Genomic DNA, 25,944 nt, shown 5'->3' on the forward strand with positions numbered 1-25,944 from the left:
AACAAAGAAACACGATCATTACAATGAAATACTTTTATTCATCTTAAATTGACACCGGCATCATAAAAGAAAAAAATGTAATTATGCATCATTGCCAGTTTTAACAGAAACCAAGGGTGATTAAATGACTCCTATGCATACCAAAGACAATTATGAGTGAAAAACAAAATTGGATATTCTAATCTTTATACAAAAAATCTTTAAACTAGGAAGTAATTTATTTTCTTTAATATTCTTCTTTAATTACAAAATGTCAAATCAAACTTATCCACATGTATTCAAACAGTCACTTATCCACATGTATCCTTTTCAACCATTTTTCAACATCATGTTTTTACAAACATGCAGCAGACAACATACACATTATGATTCTAAACCAAAGTATCTGTTACATTTATACTCACTGTCGAGAAGGGTTCTTGGTTTCTTTCACATTTATTCTGAATGCTTTACACAAACTCAAAATAAGAGGAGTTTCAATATTTCTTCCACTTAAATGTCATCACTTTTTACATGAATATATTTTTTCAATAGGTTATTGACTTAAAATTTCAATAAATAAGTTTTTCTTCAAATGGAATCAACAAACCTGTTTTTTACAAAATGGAAATCAATGAAAATGACTTTCAATGGATCAATGATTGTGTCTCCTTTTAATGGGAATTAATGAACATGATAAATAAGGTTATTTCAATTTACAATAAAAATCAATTTAATATTTTCAAATTGAAATCGAAGAACAAGACGTTTCCAATGAAAAAATGAACATGCTGCTTTTTAAATGGAAAACGATGGATTTTTTTTATAAATGAAACTTATGAACTTGTTGATTTTCTCAAATTAACTTTAATAAACATATTGTTTCTAAAATGGATATCAATGAACATGTATTTTCTTCATGAAACTTATGTACATGATTGTTTTTTTACAATGGAAATTAATGATCTTGCTTGATTATATATTCAATGAAATTAAATAACAGCGATAATTTTCTATTGAACAAGTTGTTAAAGATAGAAACAGGCCACATAATTGTCAGATTTCACAGTTTTTCATAGCACAAATGAATGTTTACAAAATGTAGTCTAGTTCGTATCGCAGGAAGTTATTTTTAGCATCATTTGGTGCCCTGGGAAATGCAGGAATCATGCCGTCCTGGGCCCCAATATAAATTGTATTATAAACCTTCCAGTAAACATCTCGAACCTTTCGTGCAGGGTGAAATAATCCCTGAAAAAGAAAAAAAGATTCTTCATTATTTAGGTAGCAGTGGTCGAAATAAGCACAAGCCCACAAGCCCTGCACTGGCAAAATGTCATCCGGGCTTGATCAAATTGTTAATAAATTTTATATATCAGGGCATGTTAAAAAAATTGCCAAGCAAGGGTATATGAAATCGGGCTTGTTCATCCGAAAGTCTTATTTCGATGACTGAGGTAGTGGTTGAAATTAGCACAAGCCCTCAAGCCCTGCATTGGTAAAATGCTTTCCGGGCTTGCTCAAATTCTGGTTTTTATATAGCAGGGCTTGTTCAAAAATGTAATTAAAGCCAAGCAGTAGTATATGAATTTGGGCTTGTTCATCCAATTAATTTCGATGACTGGTTAGGGTTATACTAATTTATTTGAACACAACTATGAAGACAGCTGAAATATATGAATCACTCTTGACTCCATTTCTGTTAACAGCAAGCCCTGCACTGGTTATTTCTTGTCATGTTGTGAGGCTGGTTTTTACATAGAAGGGCTTTTTACCATTTTTAGGCCAAGTGGTTATACAACCAGTCACAAATCAAATCTAATAGTGATGATTGAAATACTATTTAACACAACCCAACAAAGAAATAAGGCCTTTTATGATTGGGTAAAATTTATCATTTTGACTACAATTGGAACTTTTAATTCTGGCTAGAGAGTAATGCTTTTAAAAATAGACAGAAATGATTAAAGAATTTGATAAAGTTTCTTTCTTTACGAAAATATCAACATATCAATACAAACAGGGCCTGGGGTCCAAATTCTTATATAAAAACTAAATAAAAATTCAATAAAATAGATAAAATAAATATATTCCAAAACATGTAAGTCGGGAATTTGATTTTCGCATTATTGATTTATGAAAACCTTTATGTTTTAGCAATAAGAATGGGGCGGAATTATGGTTCAACCCCAAATTGGTTAGTGAAAAGAACATTTGAAATTTCATAAGCCAGCCAACTTACCTGTAAAGCATACTGCAATATTTTAGAGGGGCCTACACCGACCCGCATGCCCTCTATTGCGCCCATAAACGCCTGAACAACATGAGGGGAGGTTTCAAAGACGTTTGGCCAAACATAATTCATAAGGTGGACTAGCGCATCTTCACACCCAAAACCGTACACACCGAGGGCCATGTGCTGGATTGCTGACATGGAGGTCTGACGATGAACAAGGTCTCTGGAAAATAATAATATAAAAAAATATATATGGAAAAAGGTAAAATTTCAGGACATGCTCTAAACAAACAAAAAACTACTGACAAGAATTATTTTTTTTTAACAATTTACCTTAAATCCCTTTTTCTACGATTGAAGATGTAAATTAATTATTCTTAGGGCATCTCTTAAAATAACAATCTCTTCATACAGCAAATAATATGAAACGATCAATAGTCAATCACTTTGTCCATTTAATTACTTATTCAACATTCTTACTCATAAACAAAGATGTTCAACCAAATACATTTTCTGTATCGCTATAAGTTGTCTATACCATATTGATGTATTAATGATATAAATAAGGAGAGAAGTCTCAATATTTGCCCTAAGCTATCTCTTCAATCCTTTCCCATGTATACTTGTAATATGCTGATATATTAAGAACAAAATTATGAATAAATACTGTTTAAACCAACTAAAAAAGTTATACTTGACCCTCACCTGTCCATTAAGGCATCCTCAAACAAGGGTGTCACAGCATAAATATAATCCTTCCCCATTTCACCGATATACTCGAACATAAACGACAGGGATTTAAGTACTCCATTCTGGACGTTCAACTCTGGCACTCGGTACTCGTTCATTAACGCAGGGAGTACTGTGAACGGAGAACACGTTTCTGCAACTATAGCTATGGCTACAGTGGTGCACACACGGTTCTGACGCTCCTGTACTTTAAGATTGTTGAGAAGTGTGGCTAGTACATCATGTGGACTGGAATAAATGATACAGTGATTAGAAGTGGGACTAGATGTGGCTTCCATAACTCTGTTATAGCCTTTTGACTTTTGATGCGACTTGGCAGGCTATACATAAGTTACTGCCCTTTGAAAACCGACAAAATAAAGCCATGAAAACAATATGGAGGAATTTGATACCTAGTTGAATCTCTTTTAAATTTTGAGGTAAACACTGTTCAACTGCACCTGCGTGGGTGGCTGTCTTGTTGACTTAGTTGGGATGCAAGTTATTGTATGGGTGTTTCTGAGTTTATATACATGTGCTATAGGATCATGTATAATATTTGATAACAAAATGTACTCCTTAAATCCCTTCTATTTTGTTTCAAAAATGTATTGAATGCAATAAAACCGCATGCTTTTCATTCAAACTTGTATTCAGACTGTACTTCCCTATATCTTGGCTCTTTATTTTATTTTTTATTTCATTTTTTTGTAATTGTGTTTGTATCATAGTGTACATGTTTAACCGATGTTACCATTGTTACTTTTGCACATTTGTAACATATATATTTGATGTATTGGGCCTAAAGTATTTGAATTAGTAGCTATGTGGCCACAAGTTCTCCAGTTATAAGTGCTTCACTCACACTATATATTTGGTTCTATTTTATTTTTCTCAGCAATTATATATTTTTCTCAGCAATTATTTAAAACATACCCGATAGCCTTTGCAATGTAACCAAATGTGTTGACTGTGGCTCGCCTGATTGCCTTCTTGTGTGCCTTCAATAGTTCAAGCAACTCAAAACAGATCCTCATCCACTCTCGAGCCGATACAAACTCCGCGCCTCGGTCCGCTATACGCCCCACCAGGTCGATACAGTTTTCTTGGACTTTCTCATGCCTGTAGAAAAAAGATATATAAGAAGATCATCATACACTCTACAGGATGCGGTTTCAAAGCGGAGTTGATATGGTCCACAAGACCATCATACTCTACTAATTATCTAATATTTACAACAGCCTAGTATTTTGTGTCAAGAAAACTAGATGTTCATATTGTGTAACCCCCAAGTTATAATGATGTCATTGTTTATTTTTATATTGCACTCTGATTGGATAAGCGTCACATGGCATACACCATTATAAATATTAGCTATTCTATTCTTTTCTACATACATGCTGTTGTTAACTTTCTTTAACAATAAATACCCAGCTGCAGAAGATTTTAATACATTTTAATCATACCGGCACATTTCATGGACTTGGCTCATGTGCCCTCCTGTGTTTATACAGCATGAAAAAATTAAGAAATGTGATCAATCCTTGAAATATTCAATACACACCTGTTTTTCAGGATGGGTGTAAGTCTCGGCAAGAGATCCTTGATAGGGGGCGTCATCTTAGTCATGCCGATAACATTCACAATGGACTTGAGGGCACCAAGAATTGAGCCCAACACTTCAGGGTACTCTTCTCCAAGGTACTCGTACAGTACCACACCCAGATGACCCATCAGTTTCTCCTGAAAGACATAAGAATTTGAGGTGTAAATGAGTGTGAACAACAAAAGAATAAAACTTTAATAAAGGTATCGTTAAAAACCCATTGCACTATTGAATATCAGTTACTTGAGTGGAACCGATAATCAGATATCTTGAATCATTTTTAGTCACAGCCAAGGTGAAATATTTTGCACTGAGAGGACAACAATGCTGAAACTGACTTGGCACCAAGCCTTTAACTATACCTTGACCTTTTTTCTGAGAAAAACAGACTTAATATTAAGACATTTCTCTTACCTCCTGACACGTCTTCATAACAATGGCGATGCGCGAGATGAGATCCGCCGCCTGTTGTCGCACCTTGGCTGACTTATTGTTGAGTCGCCACAGGATCGTACCACAAATCTGGGGCAAGTAAGGCTTCACGCGTTTTCCCAGGGCGTTCACGACGGTACCGAAACCGTTCAGCATCACTACATCCTGTTTAAATGAAATATGAGTTCCTGTTTTACAAGTGGCTCTTGTGCATAGTTTTAGGACTCAAAATAAGTTTTTATTACAATTTCATCCTCTTTTGTTTTAGAGCTCTGGAAACGGAAAGTTGAACTTTTAAAATGTATTTCATTTTCAAATGCTTAAAACCCAACTTCAAGTCATTTATTTCTGACAAAAATAATCTTAACCATAAACAGCCTTAAGGCTTATTTATCCCCTCAACAAAAGCATACCCCAACCGTAGAAGGCCCAAAAACCAAAGAAATCCCCATTCATTTCAAAGCCCCCTTTAACTCTATTTGCACCAATCCCAACATAACTCAACACCCGCAACAAATCTCGACAATATGTTCCTAGAAAGCAAACAGCTTTTCTTCCACAATAACTCCCTCCCCTTCAAGCAAAACCCTAATGCATTCATCCACAGCCACACACACATAACAAACTCCACTATATGTACCTCAGTTGTCTGTTCCTGGAAGGCATACAGTATACCGTCAATCAGCTGTTCTTCCAGTCTGGAATCTACATCTGCTGCTCCAAGATTCGCCATTACCTGGAAAAACATATCACCTTAGTATGCAAAACTTTTATTTACATTCATGTGTGTTTCTGATTATTATACCAAAACCAGAACCCGGTAGATCAAATGTCTTGCCGGTCAACAGCAACCATTATTGTTCTAAAAAAGGACAAGTTAACCTTGACTTTTATACTTTATACGTGTAAATCAATAGATGGCATTTACTGAACATCATCAATGTGAATACCAAGTTTGAATACTCGACACAAAGTCCTTGAACAGTCAATGCATGGAAAAAATATAACAAGGCCTAAAAAAAAAAAATTGTTTGGTTAGGGTTACATCCTTAAAAAAAATAGGTAGGGTAGGTAGGCTTTTTATTTTTTTTTATTTTTTTTTTTATTAGGTTTTATATAAGAATATAATTTTCATCATTGGAGAATGGTGTTAAAGCTATCTTCTGTGCAAGCATTTAAGGTTTAAACTTAATATTAAAAAGCAATTAAAAAAAAAACGAAATATTTTTTTATTTTTTTTAGTTTTTCATTTTTTTTTTCAAACTGACTATAAAAACGGTAGGGTCGGCGCCTATTCCGAAGGTAGGGTCGGGTAACCCGAACCAAATGTATTTTTTTTTTAGGCCCAATGGACAAAGTAATACCTATGTGTCAGCCATGCTTGGCAGGTAACACAAAATTACAATGTACATGTATAATCATGTGAAATAACCGTAAGGTTTTCCTTTAAGCATCTTAACAAAAGCATCTAATTTATTATCCTTCAAAGCTTTGTATTTAAGCAGTAAGTAATTTCAAGTGCATAAGTTAAGCTATTGAGATAGTTAATGTGTTACTAAGGATTTTACTGGATAAGCCTTTCATTTAAACTAACAAGAGTACCCCGGGGCATATGCCGACCCTCATCTGACACAGTAGGTTGGTTTTTTATCAGTAAATGGGCATTATAAATCTGCAGTTATCAAAGCCAGAGTAACGGGCTTCGCTTTCTACGGTACATGTCTGTATCATATCTGGCATCATGCGTACCAAGTTTCATACAAATATCTTGAATGTTTTTATAGTTACAGCCAAAGTTAAATTTTTTCAACACCATTGACTACATTGAGGCTTAAGTTTTTGAACAGCAATACCATGGCTATAACAATACCTCAACCTTTTGTTAAGAAATAACAACAGATAAAGCTCAATATTGTGTTGACCAATGTTTTACCTTCTCAATAGTTTCCATGACCATCTTCCTGTATTGTTCAGCCTCGTCTTTTAGGTCATCAACGACCCGGCCGATAATTTCCGCCGCCCCGACTTTGTTGGCGATCTCCACGGTTGTATCCACCAGCTGTACAAGGGGGAAAGAAAAGACATATGGGGTTAATGTTTATTTCTTATACATACATGTATACGGACATCAATCAACATCAATAAATATATCAAAATGATTGTACCAGGATTTTCAGTCATTTTTATTCAAGAGCAAAATATTTGCCGAATGTTCATTAAGGACAGATCAGAAAGACTATGATAGAAACGCTAGATATGTTCATTAATGACAATCAAAATGTTTCTTTGTATTTTAGAAATCAATGTTGAGATACCGTTATTATGTTCATAAAATCGAAACATTTTCATAAACAAGCACAGGGGGCCGTTTCAATAAATTATTTTAGTCGTAACACGATTTGTCTTAAATCCAAACAAACGTCACATAATAATGTTTTTATTTTTTCATTTCTTCATCTTTGTGTTAATGTTTAGTGCTGGTTTAAGTTCAATTCTCAAATAAAAAGTAAAATATTGAAACTATGACACTAAGATAATTTTAATTTAAGACCAAGATGTTTATTGAAACGGCTACCAGTATATTAACAAATAACAAAACCTTATGTTTTTTACAAGCCAGGCTTGATACAGGCTTCTGCAATTAAATTTCAAGTACTGATATTTGTCATAAATCATTGGCCACTAATATTTCCAATAGCAGTATGACTGATAATCCTGTACACAGATCCCAACGCAATGCATGACATACTCAATCTTTGTTAACAAGGTCAGAGAAAGACTTTACTATGAAAATAGCCACAGTGTAATTCAATAAAAAGTTCGCAAAAAAAGAATCATAGTTGGGGCAGAAATAGTTCAGAAAGTTCATGGTATTGTTGTTAGTATTTAAAGTTGATATTTATGACGACCTCATAGATATAATTATATTTCTAAGTACAGTTGTCTCAAATCTTGTTAGAAAAGTGTGTCAAACTATTTCCAGAGCAGTAAATCAAAATTAAACGATTCAAAATTTAAAAAAGTTTTAAACATTCAATCAGCGCTTAAGGTCTAATTCAACTCATGATTATCCAAGGATTAACATTAAGAACGGCATGATACTAAACTGTCATGTGAATTAAGAAAATTTACAGAATCATTTTCATAATAAATTCCAAATCCACATCATCCACACAAGCAGAGCGATACATTCGGGGATCATAATATCGACACCGTCCATACTTCTGCTTCAAACAACTCCGCTGTACAACACAAAATAACTCTACAACCTGTCGGTAGTTGCGGCGATCGAGGGCCATACGCTGGTTCCAGAAGTGCTTGAAGAATGGCGGGAGAATGTTGTCCTTGATGTACTGTGGCTCCACACCATCTGTTGCACAACACTGCTTCACTACCTGGATAAAGAATACACGCAGTGATTTATCAACTTGCAAGTTTCAGCAAGAAAATGGAGTATGTTATCAAGTAACCCGCGTTAAATATATTTATTTACTAAAGACCTCAAACCACCGCAGTGCAAATGTCAATGTTCATCTGTTATTTTTGAGATCAAAAGAGGAGCAACAATTATTAGAACCAAATTTTATGGGTCTTGCTGTACATTTGCATATTGTCTCAGGCAACAATGAACATGTAAGTTTCATTTTTCACCTCCAACAGTTTTCCACTATGGCCAAGATTTAACAGCGATGCTTAGTGAAGTTTTAACAAACTTCAAGAATATGTTTGCAACAGGCTTCACAGTGTTTATAACCTTAGCATATCTTAACTAATAATGCAATGTTGAGACAACAATGCCTCAAATGTTAAGATGTATGCGACAGTTAAAAATATGACAAAAATCCGGAGTCCCTGAAACGATTTTCTCACTGGGAGAAGTACCCCCTTTCCCATCTTCTGTGCATACCTCAGGACCCTTGAAGCAAATCTTTGTTGCAAGAATAAACAGTCATATCAGGACCACAGAAAATAAGAGACTCTAAATTTGTCAAACAAGCGGGTCACAGGACCTTAATCTATAAGTCCCACAGAAAAACCCTGATTTGCTTAGGATAAGACAACTTGTCAACAATACAAAATTGTACAATGCCTATCAATGTAAATACCTTCAACACAATTTTCTTCATTTCTTCGTCGGGTGATTGAAACTCTCGGATCAGGATCAACATCACTTCTCTTGTGTAGTAGTTTGCGTATTCTGCGTCCATAAGAGGAATCAAGTAACCAATCGCTTTCAAGAACGCGGCAAGACCCTACAAAATATCATTTCAAAATCAACACTTTTATGACTATTACTTGTAATAGCTCTCTCAGGAAAATAACAGATTTCATTGATGATTTCCTTTGAAAAAAAAATCCATATACCGTAGTCCATGAACTTTTTCTTAGGATAATAGTAAATGGATATGCAATTGATTGATTACTTTTACAGCTGGTTAAGACGCATCATTAATAAAGGAATCAATTCAAGGAAGAGTTATGCGACTTGCCATGCATATAGTCATGGTAAAATTGAATAATGTGTAAATGTTGTTTTTTTATTTGACTCTGCAAAACTCTGCAGTTGACTCACAATCCATTAAAATTACTTTTTTGAAAGCAGATTTTTAATTCCATGAAATCCCATCTTATATCATCACACAAGAGCACCCCAGAGCAAACACCAATGTCCTCCCAATACCTCCAAGTGTGCAAGGGGTTTAATTCTAATATCATTAAAGCCAGAGTTATGGCCCTTACTATACATGCATATTATCTCTTGCAACATGTGGATTGAGTTTCATTCGAGTATCTTGGAACTGTTTAAGAGTAATTGCCAAGGCTATTTTTTAATTTTTGCACTTCAACAAAAACACACATTGAACAAGGCATGACAATACTATGACAATACTTGGGACTTTTTTCTTTGAATAACAGGTAAACCATTAAAAGCATTTCCTACTACTCACCTTTCCTCTGTGCTGCCTGATACCCTTCCAGAGAGGTTTAAGAACACTGTCAAATGACTCAATACCGTAGGGTGTAGCTGCCTCAGCCAGGGCAGCCAAAGCCAGAGCTGTGATGGTTCGCACTTTCTGTTGCTCATCTACTAGACCTGTAGGAGAAAAATTAAATAGGAGATAATGATTTAAATGACTCAAACCGCACCCTTTTATTTTTTGGAGCAACAATACAAACCTACTTACCCTGAATTTATTGTGTGTCATTATCTTTAGGAGGGATTAGAAAGTGTAACACAACAAATCCGGATCTGTTCAACAATCTTGATTCAGGTATGAAAATATTATAGATCATGGATACCGTAGAACAGCCCATGAGAATAAAGCTTTATTATACAATCTTGATACCATGTAAGAGATACCGTAAGCTACCATTATATTCTACTTTTTGCAAGTACATTTGACCCAATAACACACTGTGTTCTTTATTTTCTGGAGTTTTAAGATTTGGCAGAACTTCCCAGCTATCCTCATACAAGATACAAGATATAAAAATCATTAACTTAAGCCCGAGTTTAAATAAAAAGCCTTGTATCTTGGGCGAGGCTAGCGCTCAAATATGCAATCTTGTATGATTAACCTTGTAACTTACCGTGTTCTATGATTTCCACAAGAGATTTAAGATGGGGCAGAATAGCGCAGCCCATGAGGATAGCGATCTGTTGAACAATCTTGATACCTGTGTGGCGAGCCTGCCAGGACTTCTTGCTCTTACACACAGCCTGAAAAATACATATCATCAATGATAGATTTGTGTCATCCTAATGATAGACATTTATTACACAGTTTTAGCACTTACAAACTAATTAACACCTAACTTATGTTGTCTATAATTTTAATATTTAATTCATCGCAATATCCACATTAACTTCACCTTAAAAAGACGGTCCAGAATGACCGGTCCTTTCATTGTTTATGTTTGCAGATATGTAAAACAATTCAGAACAGATCCCTATTGTATGAAAGTACATGTATTATGTATCAGACGATAATGTGATATAAACTCACTTTTGGCTTATCAATATATAGAAGACTAACCATTTCCACATACCTTGGAAACATAATTGCTTACAGAGAAATCACATTTTAAGGACGGGCAAGTGAAAACATTCCTGGTGCAAACACCACAACCACAGGGCTTGAGTCAGGGAATTACAGACATTATCATTTCATGATAATTTACTCTAATAAGAGGTAGACAAATTTAGAAAGTAAGTTTAAAAAGCCTGAAGTTATCGGAAGTTCCAGTGTGTGAGCCACAAGCCAAAACCTGGTGGTTGCGTTACAGACATGTGTTATATGCTCAATATAGAGGCAGACAAAACAAGATGTGTATTTAAATAATGGTTTTAGCCAGTTTTTCAAAACGAAAGGTTGCTAAGATAGAAAAGGGCACATTGTGTCGGGCATTGAAGAATTTGAACATTATAAAATTTCTCAAAAAAGTAGGAATTGAGCTTAATTGAAGCAATAATGAATAGTAGGTTACAACTACCAAATATATCACATATGAATGAATTTATAATTATATTTTAAGCTTTAATTCAAACAAAAGAATTTTATGTTTGTTTTAAGCATTTAATTCTATGAAGGCAGAAGGGTGCTGTTATGCTGGTCTCAATGAGGGCAGAAGGGTGCTACCATAAAAGGACAGGATGCAGCACCTTTACATAGCACCTTAGCTAAAACTAGGGATGCAAACGAATATTCGAATATTCGATCAAACGTTTGGTATTCGAATGTCAAAATCGGTATTCAAATATTTGGAAAAAAATAGTAATGATACTAATTCTCAATAAAGAAAATTAAAAACCTTTTGCCTACAACACTGTTTTTGTTTATAAAGTTTGTTTGTTTTGTTTTTACAACGACTGGCCCCTAATGCCAGAGGTGTGAATGTGATGACAATACACTAAACACGTGTCAAATGTCATTAAGGGACATATCGTCGGGTACTGTAAAAAGTCCCCTTACTTTTACAATAACTGACTAGGAATCGGCTTTAACACCAATGTTTTGTCTTGGCTGCAAATTAAGCTGGGCAACATAGCTCGAATCGCCGTGATGATATGAATGCCATGTACTACAATAATGTTGTTACATATATGTGTTTAAAATTGTTTTCCATGTTTCGATACAATGTTCGCACTTTAAAATGTAAATGTATAGTATAGCGTTTAAGAAAATTTCCTCTATTGTTGAACACTGGATGAGTCAAATCCAGATATGTTTTCTTTTATTATTTTACTAGTTGCCGAGTTGGTTTGGGTTTTCCATAGTTATATTTAGTCAATTTAAAGATCAATCTCAGAACGAGGCTGCTTGTCCTACGGAAAGACCCTCCGTAGGTGCAAAACGCTATTTGACTAGGAATCCATCTCATTTCACATTGTTTACACATATAAAGGCAGCGGAATTGAAATTATTCGATTGTGTTGTTTGTCTGTTTATAATGTATTTTTTTCTTCATGAAAATTGGAAATTTCAAAGGCTTATTTGGGGGAAATCGGGGTCCGCCGCTACGACAAATAGGGTCAAATTGCCCCAGCTATTACTTAAGCGAATAATAATAGTGGTTTACTACATCTTCCAAAAGATGTATTTCGGTAATCGAATATTCGATCGAAAGAATTACCGAATATTCGAATATCAATTTTGCCATTCATTTGCATCCCTAGCTAAAACCCTATAAATCCCACCTTTTTGAAAGCCAGTGCTAATTTGACTACAGCAGAGGCCTGAACTGTCATGCTATGATAGATGTTTTTTATAACTTACCAGATAGAAATAAATCTCACCTTTAGGAAAGGCAGAAGTGAAGGAATTCCCAGTGCTGATGCGACCACAGCGAAGGCTCGAGCAGTCGTGTTACGGACGTATTCGTCCATGTTGTCAATGTCAGGTCTCATTGTGGAGATCATGGTTGCCAGACCTGCAGCCTGTAAGATAAAGAGCAACAATTTATAAGTATAACAACTATTGAATATACCAGTATGTAATAAATTATGAAAAAAAAAATATGTGTCATCTTTGAAATACGGCTTTTGGAACTACAAGACAAAATCTTAACATTAATACTTAGCTTCGCCACCTGTGCCTTCCAAATTGTGAACGTTGTGCCACTTTGAGAGAACACAAATTATACCAAAAAAGCTGAGATAATTCCAAATATGTTCTGAATTTCTTATGCATACATTATTAATGATTATACTGCAACCAAAAATATTACATGTGTTAAGTTCAAATCTTGGCCAAACCTAGCCTACAACCTTGTCATAAATTTGACTACTGTATGCCAGGAAGTGTAAAATACAGACAGGAAAACCAACTTGATTTTAGTATCAAAAATCCATAAATATTAGTAACTTAGTTATATTTCCAATAAATTTACAAGAACATTTAAAATTCTCAATGAACGACATTGGACTATGTTTGAACCTACCTTTGCCAGGTTAGAGATGATTTCTCTCCCCTCCACACGGGCATAGTAGTCCTCGTCAATAAGGAGAGGCTCAATAACCACAAGAATCTTGTGGACGTACGGACGAACAAGGTCGTCCAATTTGTACAGGATACGGTCGATCACCTGAAACGGAAAAATGAATCACATGTTACACAATCTAAGACATAAGAAGGCGCTCGATCATCACAAGGACATATGGATATTGATCGTGCTCCATAAAAATGTATGTCTTACATCTGAGAAATATTAATCGCTGTGTTCTCATTTCCATGTATTTTTGCACGATCTTGAATTCATGTTTGAACCAATTCAAAAATGCACATTTAATTTCTACTGCATAAACAAATCAAAGTTCAGTGATCACAAATGTCTTCAGAAAAAAGACCTTTCCAAGTTACAGAATTTATATCATCAAGGAGTTTGTGCATTTTTTCACCTTATATTTCCAATCAAAAGGCATTTAATAACTATTAAGACTTCAAGGCAATTGGAAAACCCTTTATTGGCCTAATATAAGTATTATTTCACAAACCTTAACAAGGAGATGTCTCTCTTGGTCTTCCAGTGTAGGGGACATGAGAAGGGGCAGAATCTGGTTGAACAGGGGACCGGCACCGAACTCTCGAGCCTTGTCTGTCACCTGACGCAGAGCAGCCTGAAAAAAAGAATATATTTTTATTAGGTGTTGATAATGTTGGTAATCCGTTTCAAATTGAATATCGATCATCAGTTCCACTCAAGTAACCACTTATCGATAGTACAATTCCCTTAATTGTAGTTATATTCATGAACAATGACTCGTAATCCTTTACTATGCATATGTCATGTGTATGTTGTGAAGTTATTTAGCGTTGGAGTTACTATTGGCCGCACTGTCAACTATTACAACTGAACATTTCCGAATGTATAAATGAACTCATAGGAAAAAATTGGCGGCAATTAACCGAATGTTAATAATGAAAGGAAAGAAGAAAAACAACTCGCCGGTTGAATCGATTATCGATTATGACCAAGTACAATTAATTGTCGCGTATTTCAGGCCCAACCAATTAATTTTTTTATTATAATCGATCATCGGAACATCACTAGGTGTTGAATTCATTTTTTTTTACTTTTTTTTTACTTTATCACACAGCAGCTTAATTCACATAAGTACTCAATTCTTGATCCAGTGTGTGTATACCACGTGATAAATTGCGTCATGAATGCTACGTCGGAAGGCACTATTTTGCTTGGAATGAAGACTTTTAACAAAGATAACTTCACTATTTCTTCACCATTTTAAATGAAACATAGCGCAGTCTACGCCACTAGCAGAGCTCCGGCGCTTGCAGAGCCACGCCTTCGGTCTTTTACCAGAGTTATCTTACGAAACAAGATTTTATCATCAGATAAAAAGAATTTTATTCTCCAAATTTCTTAACATGTAAAAAGGCAATTTTCCGCCACTCCCCCTAGCCAGCGTACCTTCCTCATGGGCGGTGTTCCGTTCTTGATCTTGAGAAGCAGCTTCATGATGCGGCGCTCCTTCTGTTCCTCCGGGGTCAACGCCTCCTCATCCACATCCTGTAGAAGCTTGTCAAAGTACTGCATGTCGTCCGGTTTCATCATGGGCAGATTACCTGAATGGAAAGAGAGTATCATTTTATATATAAATGCTCTAATATGTGACCAAGACTATAGTAAGCGGTTATTCTATACAACATATGAAAATTTCTGCCTGTGTACTTTAAAACATATTGAGGATTTGACCATTCTGTTCAATTCCATTTCAGGCTGATTTCAGAAATATCTTTAATTCAAATGAAGTAAGATTTAACCGGATTGTTCTATCATTTTTTCTCCAGCGTATTATCTCTAGAAAATTTGGTAAACACTTTCTTGCTACTTTTTGAGCAATACCTCATCCAGGTATGTGTTATTATTTGTAAAGAAGAATTTGGGTCCCTTATGCCACAATCAGAAATGTGCCAAACCACACACAATTCACATCTCTGTTACAATTATACTTGATATGGCAATTATTTACCCACCTTTGGGCTGCATATCAACAACTGAAGTCTTGGTATCCGGTGTCTGCATCCTGAAACCCTGGGGTGTGCCCGCCATGGGGGTGGGTGTGGCAATCAGCTTCCGGGCAGGGGTTCGGATAGGGATGTAGCCAGTCGGTGGTTGTAAGACCTATTTGGTAAAAATAAATAAAAAATCATGATATAAGTGTTTGAAATACATTTTTTTATCTTTCAATTTTCAGAGATTGAAACCAAAAAACAACCATGTATAAATAATCAAATATTATACAATAATGTACAAGCAGTTCCAGTGTGCATTTCAGCTTCATATTTTATAACTTGGCTCATTTTTATACTTTTATGTTATTCTCATGTTTAATACCTCAATTGATTAGATTTATTTTAAATGAATGAATCTATATCATCGATACCAGGCATATTCATAATATATTACACCACTGAATGACCAGGGCTAATTGACAGCAGAAAACTTTGTACTCATAAATTATCAATCAAGTGAAATCCAGCCATTTGATTGGATGCCTGAGGACTGCAGGCAATACAAAATGAATGATTTTGATGAATAATAATGCATATAAATTCCGTGTGAATATTCGGCTCAAGTTTTAATATTTGAGCCTTTGAAACAAGCAATGCAAAGCACACTTTTTCCATATTCCTTTCCCTCAGGCTATTCTTAAGAGCAATCTAAATAACAAGACGTGGATTCAAACGATGCTTACCTTGTAGCCTGGAGGAAACATGGCATCCAGATCCTCATCACTGAGTGGCCTATTTCTCTCATCAATCTCCCTCTGCCAGGTAAAAGCCTGAAGCTGTTCTGGGGTCATGGACATTAGGTGACCTGGAGTGGGGGTCGCCATCGCCATGGCTTTAGCTCCTGTGGGGGTTGAGCCACTGGGTGTAAACCCACCTGGAGAGATTTGGTAACATTGTTTTTAGGGGAATTCAAAACTGCAAAAAGATTTTTAAGCAACTTTTAAGCTTAGAATTTACAATTTAACAATATTCTGATGCATTTGATCAAGAACGCCAACAAAACTTTTGTCAGGAATCTGATCAAACTAACATTGTTTCTACTTATTTTTATAATGCAATAAATGTTTACTAAAATATCAATGATTTAATCAATCTTAACACTGACCAGGTGTCATTCCTCCGGGTGTGAAGCCACTGGGGGTCCCTCCACCGGGTGTCGTCATTCCACTCATACCACTAGGGGTCATACCACCGGGAGTATGGCCTCCAGGGGTCATGCTAGGGGTCATATGCCCTGGAGTCATCTGGGAGGGTGTGTGGGCTCCTGGGGTCTCATCCCAGCGAGATCTGCGCTTGTTGGTTGCTGGGGTGGGTGTGTCTTCAATAAGATCCCCGCCCCCTCTGTCAGTTTTGGGTGTCTCAGCCCATCCAGCTTGATGACCCCCAGGGGTCATATGGCTAGGGGTATCTGAGGCTCTTGGTGTCTCATCCCATCTATAATGGAGTTGCAAGTTTTGTATTAAATGTTTTTATGGTGAAAACAAGAAAAAAATACATTTTATAAATCTTTAAATTTGAAATCTCTATTCAACAGAATTGTGCCCATATTCATAAAACATCTTTTAAGGGCATTTCCTTACTTAAGTCATTTTCTAAAGTTCAGTATTTCTCTTATCATATGATCAATGTATCCTTCAGCATGGCCAGTTCTATTCTTCCCCAAACTCGTAAGATTTCGAATAAAATGCTATTAGCACCACGTTATAACTCTTGTTTTGCACATCCATTTATATAAAGTGTTAATGTCCTCAAAGGTAAAACAAGAGGGCCATGATGGCCCTAAATCGCTCACCTGAGTAAAAGAGTTTAACCTTTGTTATTAATATAGCTTGTTTCTCAAAGAATATTGAACAAGAGCTGTCAAAGTATGTGACAAATGCCCCCCAATGTGACATTGATCTATGAACAAGTACATAAAAAGTTGATCTTGCCTTTATGTGTCAAATACATATTGCAAGTTATATTAAATTGCCTCTGAGCATAGAAAAAAACAACAATCATACTAAATGACAGCCAACACTCTTTATGTCCTCATATTCAGCATTCCATTGTGAATAAACACTTAGTGTATCTTTCACCTTAGAGGTAGGGACATGGGTCTTGCACACGACACGTTGTCTTGGAATGTCGAAAACATATGGCAAGTCATTTTAAAATCTGTCCATATAAGAGTAAGTCACAGCGCGGACACGACAGCCTATATTTTCCTTCAGGTTGCCATGGCAACCAGAGTTCTGCATGGAATTAATTTTTTTGAACAATTTTGAAAAAGCACCAACCAAGGATCATTCCTATGAAGTTTCATCAAAATTGTCCAAGCGGTTTAGGAGAAGAAGATGATTGTAACCAATTGTTGACACTTTTCCTTTAGTTTGCCATGTCAACCAGAGTTCTACATGGAATTAATTTCTTTGAACAATTTTGAAAAAGCACCAACCAAGGATCATTCCTATGAAGTTTCATCAAAATTGTCAAAGCGGTTTAGGAGAAGAAGATGATTATAACCAATTGTTGACATTTTCCTTTAGGTTGCCATGGCAACCGGGCCAAACAAAATTATGTGAACAAATTTAAGAGAGGTCCATGCAAGGACACTTCAAAACAAATTTGCTGAAGATCTATCAAGGGGTTCATGTGAAGAAAATGTTAAGTTTTTTTTTACTAATTTTAGCTCTGGTGGCCCTTAAAAGGGGCCAAACAAAATTATTTGAAAAGACCTGACAGAGGCCCATGCTAGGATGCTTCAGACTTGAAGATCCATCAAGCAGTTAATAAGATCAAGTTGTTTAAAGGTTTTTCTATTTTTTGCTATGGTGACCCCTAAAAGGGGCCAAACAAAACCATTTGAACAAAGTTGAGAGAAGACCATGTAAGGATGCTACATATCAAGTATGGAGTCATTCTGACCTTTACTTTCAGAGGAAAATATGTTTAAGTGACAAGACAATGTAAAAACAAATGACCCCTGAGCAAGGCCAATTTGACCCCGGGACAATAATTTGAATACCTTTGGTGTAGGTCCACTAGGTAACACTATATACCAAATATGAAAGCTCTAGGTCTTATATTTTGGAGAAGAGGATTTTTAAAGTTTTATTATATAAGACTATATAAAAATATTGAAAACCTAAGCCTATGAACACGGGGCGTGGCCAATTTTGACCCCAGGGCTAAAGTTTGAACAATCTTAATAGTGGTCCGATAAACAATGCTTCATACCAAAAATCTAAGGCCTTAGCCTTTTGGTTTCGGAGAAGAAGATTTTATAAGTTTTCATCATATACATATATAAGGAAACCCATGACCGCCCGGGTGGGGCCATTTTTTGACCCCAGGGCCAAAGATTGAACAATATTGGTACAAGTCAACTAGATGATATATCATGCCAAATATCTAAGCTCTTGTCACTACTTGATTTTACGTGTGTATCTATATATGTATATTTGTTATTAATTGTTGTATGTAGCCCATATTGAAAATTGGTATGTGTACTAAATATGTTATCCAGTTTAAATTAAGACGTTACTTGTCTTTGTGTGTTCGGAGAAGATTTTTTAAGTTTTCACTATAACACATATAGAGAAAACCCATCAGCCCCGGTGTGTGGCCAATTTTGACCCCAGGGCCATAATTTGAACAAACTTTGTAGAGGTCCACTAGACGATGAATCATGCCAAATATCTAAGCTCTAAGCCACGTAAGTTCCGAGGAGATGATTTTTGAAGTTTTAACTATAAACATATAGAGAATACCCTAACCCCCCGGGGCGGGGCCAATTTTGACCCCAAGGCCGTAATTTGAACAATCTTTGTAGAGGTCCACTAGACGATGAATCAAGCCAAATATCTAAGCTCTAAGCAATGTAAGTTCAGAGGAGATTTTTTATTTTTTTTAATATAAACATATAGAGAAAACCCATGACCACCCAGGGGCGGGGCCAATTTTGACCACAGGGCCATAATTTGAACAATCTTTGTAGAGGTCCACTAGACGATGAATCATGCCAAATATCTAAGCTCTAGTCCAAGTAAGTTAAGAGGAGAAGATTTTTGAAGTTTTAACTATAAACATATCAAGTATACCCATGACCCCCCAGGGCGGGGCCAATTTTGACCCCAAGGCCATAATTTGAACAATCTTTGTAGAGGTCCACTTGACGATGAATCATGCCAAATATCTAAGCTCTAGTCCAAGTAAGTTCAAAGGAGAAGATTTTTGAAGTTTTCACTATAAACATATAGAGAATACCCTAACCCCCCAGGGCGGGGCCAATTTTGACCCCAAGGCCATAATTTGAACAATCTTTGTAGAGGTCCACTAGACGATGAATCATGCCAAATATCTAAGCTCTAGTCCAAGTAAGTTAAGAGGAGAAGATTTTTGAAGTTTTCACTACAAACATATAGAGAAAACCCATGACCCCCCGGGGCAGAGCCAATTTTGACCCCAAGGCCATAATTTGAACAATCTTTGTAGAGGTCCACTAGACGATGAATCATGCCAAATATCTAAGCTCTAGTCCAAGTAAGTTCAGAGGAGAAGATTTTTAAAGTTTTAACTATAAACATATAGAGCATACCCATGACCCCCCGGGGCGGGGCCAATTTTGACCCCAGGGCCATAATTTGAACAAACTTTGTAGAGGTCCACTAGACGATGAACCATGACAAATATCTAAGCTCTAGGCCAAGTAAGTTCAGAGGAGAAGATTTTTTAAGTTTTCACTATAAACATATAGAAAAAACCCATGACCCCCCGGGGCGGGGCCAATTTTGACCCAAGGGCCATAATTTGAACAATCTTGGTAGAGGACCATTTGGTGATCCTACCTACCATATATCAACGGCCTAAGCCTTGTGGTTTGGGAGAAGAAGATTTTTAAAGTTTTTCCTTTCCATTGCCATGGCAACCAGAGTTCTGCATGGAATTCAATTCTTTGAACAATTTTCAAAGGGGACCACCCAAGGAACATTCCTGTGAAGTTTGGATGAAATTGGCTAAGCGGTTTATGAGGAGATGTCGTTTAAAGTAAAAGTTTACGGACGGACGACGGACGGACGCCGGACAAATTGTGATCACAAAAGCTCACCTTGTCACTATGTGACAGGTGAGCTAAAAATAGTTCAATTTAAACCCAAATCTCACCTGTTTCTACGGGCACTGGGTGTCGCCTGCTGTTGCCCAGGAGTCTCTCTACCCGGTGTTACAGCCCCTGGCGTAGCATGTCCTGGGGTGGAATCCCACATTCGGGTACTAGCCCCAGGGGTGGCTCCTGGGGTTGCAGAGCCCTTAGTTTTGCCAGGGGTCTCATCCCACTTGCCCTGAAGTGAATGATTGTAAAATAATAAATACCAGTTATGATTTAAGCAAGCTACAATTTTAAAATTTTATTTGATTGGACTCACTTTTGCATTTGGTCTCACACTATGACATTTTCATATGAAATGATGGAATGACACTTTCTGAACTTAGTCGCATTCTTCAGTCATCAAAATTAGAGTTTGGACGAACAAGCTCAATAACTTTAAAAGGCAGAGGCCAGGAATAACGACTTATACTTATTCCGAAATTTTCAGTTTAAATAAGAAGAATCACACAGTGTGCCCTGTATAAATTACTCCCATACTCACATGTGAGGGTGTGCCGCCTGTCTCAGCCTGGTCCCAGGTCGAGGCTCGTTTCTTTAAGGGCTCATCCCCGCCCGCGGGCTGGTCCCAGCGACGTTTCTTTTCACTCGGTTTCGCAGCAGAGCTCCCATTCACGACTTTCAGATCACCAGCCTTGGCTTTCTCCCGCATCTGGTCCTTCAGTCCTTTCTGTAAACAAGAAAACAAGGAAGTTGAACATCAGGGGTCTTATGACTGTTCATAATAATAATTGTAATAACTTAAGGAAAATTACATTTTTTTTTTTACAAATGTGTTTTTTTCCTTTTTTCTTGCTATTTTCCAATATGCATTATCATAGCTAGAATATAAACATTTTTTAACTCTATTGAGCTTCAGTACATTATCACAGTATGACTGAATTATAGATTTATTTATAAGTAATATAAGTAAGAAATGCCCAATAGTAATCATGTACTAGTCTAAAACTATGTGTAGCTTAATTCAAGGTAACATTACAACGTTACTGCGGGATTTGGACAACAGATACATGTTACTTTTTTAATGAATGTTATGTTGTATGCGAAAATAAGTTCTGTGACAAGATTGCAAAACAAACAATAATTAGGAAAGTCGGATGAGAGAAAACTTTAAAAATAGTTAGCTATGATTGCATGCAGGCACACAACCTTGCAAAACTGGAATTGTCATAGAGAAAGCGTATTCGACTATTCCGCCACTTTTAAGGTGAAGGATTACAAGTTTTGGTGAAACATGCATGGTCACTGTAAAATTAGATAACAAACCAAACCTTAATAAGAATTCTTAAGTCATAAGTTAACATACAAATGTAAGTTGGGAAGACATAACAAAAGCTTCAATGTAATAAATGATGTATTTGCTGCATAAATGACTTTTGACAAAGTAGTTAGTCTTCTGGTTGCCTTGTTTATTATTCACCATCTTGGTGTATCAGGGATAGCGGGTTACTGTTTAAAAACAAGCCAGTTCTCTTGTTATAAATGGCAGGTGCTCACATGCAAAACCTTTTCCAAGGTGTGACACTGCACTGAGGCTGATGCTAGAGGGAGTAGAATAGCTCTCCTCATTCTAAAATGCAAACATCACTTTTTTCTCCACAGAACTCACAGGAACATCGAATTAAGTCTTTGCATGTTTAAACCACAACCCTAAACATTTTACAAGTAACAGTTAAACCCACCTCTTGTTGTGCAAGCTCTTTCTCCCGAAGAATCTGCTGGTATGTTCTTGCCTGGGGGTCAGGAGTTTTGCCGCCTGTAATAGAAAGCAGAAATGTCACGACACAAAGTCGCGACAGGAACAATTATTAAGTCACGTGTCACGAACAAGAACAGACTTACGTTAGTTAACAGGCAGGACAATATTAACTGGTAAGCAGTTATTATAGAAATATTTTTCATTTGTCAAAAACAACTCACATTGTAGACTTTTGTCACCATTTCTATTGTTTGAAAACTTTTAACAAATGTATAAAAAAAACTTAAACAATTACAATACTTCTGATTAAAAAGTGTTCAAGCATTATTGTACATTTCGTAACAATACCTCTGCTGATAAGAGATTTAATCAACAAAGCATCAGAATTTCTTACAGCTTTGTGAGTTTTATGCTGTAAATTTCATTTCAAAAGCAGAAACTCGCGTTCCAATTAAGAAATGGTGACAAAGTCTTACAGAATACGTACTTTACCAAAACCCCTTGACTGGTTCACCGCAACATTTCTGTAATTACACGCTAGAACCTAAAACAAGTCTAGAATTAGTGTTGTTTTGACTGATATCTCACACTTTGCATCCATCACACTTTCACACACTTATGGAGAAACCTAGACTAGAATATAAAACGGCCATCTTGACCTTGAAGCACCATTTAGTTCCTACTTAATATTTGTTCAAAACAATTACTTTTACCACTTTGGAAAAGGAATATATTGAGTATTTTCCCAGAAAAAGGTTTAAGATTATAATAGTCATTTTCAGAATTTAATTTTGTTTTTCCTTAATAAAAGCCTTATATAGATGACTTATGAATGCATTTTAATATTCTATATGTCTCATGCATGAAATATTGAGTTATTGGGAGCGTTATCTACATGTAGCTGGCGTGTTGGATGTTGTCAGCCATCGGAAGCTAGAAAGAAAACGTGTTGAATTAGTCTCGATCTTAAAATAGGTACAATAGAGCTAACACAAAATATCAAAGCACACATTTGTCAATGTATTGTAAATCAGCTGACAAACATCCCTCCAACCCTCACACACTTAAATTATCTTTTCTTATGATCTGCGCTTATGGGCCTTACAATGACCATAAATAGTACTAAGGCCTGCGGTCAACAGCCTAAAAATCATGTTTTCCTAAAGATGCTGATACTGCATTTCACTGGTTGTATTATCCGATATCAGTAACTCTGTTCAAAACTGACAACAATATTTCTTTGAAAAGTTTGTCACAAATAGATATCATTAATGTCTTTTCCTCTGAGACAGACCATGTTTTTTCATCCACTTTCTTTCTCCATTAAACAGTCCATTGTGTGCAAATGGCCAGTCAAGAAGTGAGTAGCAATGCTGTCCTTTACAGAAACAGGACATTTACCATTGATCATCAATTTAACATTCACTACAGTGAACTGCAATGTAGTCGGCACCCAAAGATTTGGCAAACTACCCATTTCTTGGCTACACCATTCAATGAAATCAATAATACAAGATTCACATAAAGGTCGCCTTAATGCAAAACCCAACCTACCGTCGGCGAAAGGGTCGTGTCGCTCTGGCGAGATGATCATTTGTCTCCGCCTAGCGCGATATTCATCTTCCCTGTCAGAGATTTTCTGTCTTCTGTGTTCTGCCAGAGGGTCATACTCCTGTAATAACATAAAATAAAATTTCAGTGTTTTTCCCAAAATTTCTTATAAGAAAATGGCGTTGTTTTGACAAAATGTAAAATTCTTGTTTTTCCAATAAAAATAACAAGAATAAATGTGTTTAGTTCCTGTATCTGCATCAGTGGAATTTCTCATATTGCGCCATTTGTTAATTACAAAAATGCAGACAAACTACTTACTTTGTCATTGAGGGAGTCATTTAGCGCATTCAGTGGAGCAGCTGCTCGAACTGGCCCTGTTGTTTCAACTGGATTTACGTCATCATCATCCTGAAATAATAAAACACATTGAATTAATACAGCTACCTTTCACAATGAGTATTTAAAAGTCTCTAACATCTTATATAGTTTCTTGTATTTTTAATTCAACTTGTAGTTTACATTCTACTTGTACATTTTATTCAATTGCATTTGATGCAGTATGATTCAATAAGTATTTAAAGTAGAATTATTCATTTTAACACATATTTTCTATACTTTAACTTGTTCTTCTTGCATTCTCCAATTCTTTTTCATTAAATGATCAGCCAAAGTGTATCAACTATTGTAAGTAAATCCTTTTCAAATCTGCTTGAATGCTTCTCTTGAACTCACATTTTATCACCAAGGGCCTCCGGAAAAAAACTGAGAGTCCAACTGGCCAGCTACTTACTTGCAATGAATCTAGCTAATGCCCATGTTTAAACATTAATAAAGGAGAAGGAGTATCAATAGGCCAAGTTCATGATAATGAATTCATACCTCAGCATCTTCTGCTGGGATATATGTATGGTAGCCTTCAAACTTGCTGTGCTGTGAACCATAGATGTCTGTGTCGAAGTGTCCACCTGCACCAAGACCAACCCTCTGTTTTTCAGGAGACTGACCTTCCCGATCCACATTTTCCTTGTTTAGGTTTGCTTTTCTTGTCTGAATGGATCTGACCTGCTCCTCTATGTCTGAAATGAAAAGAAAAAAGAACAGGTGTTAATTCAAGCATTTTTGAGGGGAAAAGACCAATACTCTTGAAATATGGAATATTTTTAATAAGTAATGCTCAAAAGTGCAGTGAGATTCAGAAGGAAGAAACTGGAATTCCTATCATCTTTGGATTTCAAACCCAAGATGATCAGATCTAATGTGAAAAACCATCACTGATGGTCTCAAAACAAGTTGTGTTAACTTACATCAATAACAACATAAATCATGTGAACATTAATTGGCGAACAATATGAATGTGGCAGAATAATAGGTTTCATCTAACATGGTCAAATTTGAAATAGTCAAATCAGACAACACATGAAACATGAAAAACCCTCTAAAAAGTCAATGAAATCAACATGTAGAAGATCACTTATCCCATTCCGCTCAATTTTTTGCAAATGTAATATTCATTTGATGGCTTTCAAAACAGCAGTAAAGTAATGTACGCTACAGGCTACACTTTTGGTTAAAATTATGGATAATGTTTTGGTGTGTTTTTTTTAGATTTTTTGATTGGGATATTTTATATTGTAAGGGTGGACTTGCGATGATGTTTTCATAACATTTAAACACTTACGTTGATTGTGATGTCAATTACGAATGACAAGAGGTTTTTTCAAACACGTGAAGTTTTTTTTATAAAACCGATCGTTTGGAAACGTTTGGAAATATTTGAGCCGCACTCTGTTTACATCAATGATTCAACTTGAATCGGGTAATATGCGATCGTAAAGCATTGCAATGTTATTTCTTATAATAGTAACATCAATTTCTCATGCAAAGTTTCCCTCTTTAGCGTGTATCATAGCTGTATATTCTAAAAATCTTACCTTCTCGAGTTTGGTATGGCGCGGCCATTTTGTATTGTTGATTTTCTGATGTTCACCACAATGCAACGTTTTGTCGAATCGTTGGTATCGGTTTTCT

The 25,944-nt window shown here is 36.0% G+C and overlaps 1 protein-coding gene across 2 annotated transcripts; it reads right to left on the reverse strand.

Annotated features, from left to right (window-relative positions):
• Positions 1 to 18: 18 nt before the first annotated feature.
• LOC128232849 (splicing factor 3B subunit 1-like) lies at positions 19 to 25,940 on the reverse strand. Of its 2 annotated transcripts, XM_052946655.1 has the most exons (26): positions 25,848 to 25,940; positions 24,796 to 24,992; positions 24,235 to 24,324; positions 23,917 to 24,034; positions 22,346 to 22,419; positions 21,148 to 21,333; positions 20,663 to 20,838; positions 16,623 to 16,951; positions 16,201 to 16,391; positions 15,479 to 15,626; positions 14,913 to 15,067; positions 13,978 to 14,100; positions 13,425 to 13,568; positions 12,781 to 12,921; positions 10,575 to 10,704; positions 9,932 to 10,077; positions 9,089 to 9,235; positions 8,252 to 8,377; positions 6,916 to 7,041; positions 5,623 to 5,718; positions 4,965 to 5,147; positions 4,509 to 4,687; positions 3,881 to 4,066; positions 2,921 to 3,193; positions 2,222 to 2,438; positions 19 to 1,230 (listed from the first exon to the last, which is right to left on the reverse strand). In XM_052946655.1, the coding sequence occupies exons 1-26, from the start codon at positions 25,873 to 25,875 to the stop codon at positions 1,072 to 1,074; spliced, it is 4,068 nt and encodes a 1,355-aa protein (XP_052802615.1). In that variant the 5' UTR covers positions 25,876 to 25,940; the 3' UTR covers positions 19 to 1,071. The 2 variants fall into 2 exon arrangements, with proteins under 2 accessions (XP_052802615.1, XP_052802694.1); XM_052946734.1 differs by lacking the exons at positions 23,917 to 24,034; positions 24,235 to 24,324; positions 24,796 to 24,992; positions 25,848 to 25,940 and adding an exon at positions 22,850 to 23,667.
• Between the last annotated feature and the right edge of the window lie 4 nt (positions 25,941 to 25,944).

Source organism: Mya arenaria, chromosome 1 (genome assembly GCF_026914265.1).
Source record: "Mya arenaria isolate MELC-2E11 chromosome 1, ASM2691426v1".
NCBI lineage: Eukaryota > Metazoa > Mollusca > Bivalvia > Myida > Myidae > Mya > Mya arenaria.

Excerpts from the sequence above, each read along its gene's own strand:
- LOC128232849 (XM_052946655.1), bottom strand. The coding sequence starts at position 25,875 with ATGGCCGCGCCATACCAAACTCGAGAAG. Across the intron at positions 12,922-13,424 it reads TCATCTCTAACCTGGCAAAG|GCTGCAGGTCTGGCAACCAT; the intron begins GTAGGTTCAAAC and ends TTTATCTTACAG. Across the intron at positions 4,688-4,964 it reads TTATGAAGACGTGTCAGGAG|GAGAAACTGATGGGTCATCT; the intron begins GTAAGAGAAATG and ends TATGTCTTTCAG.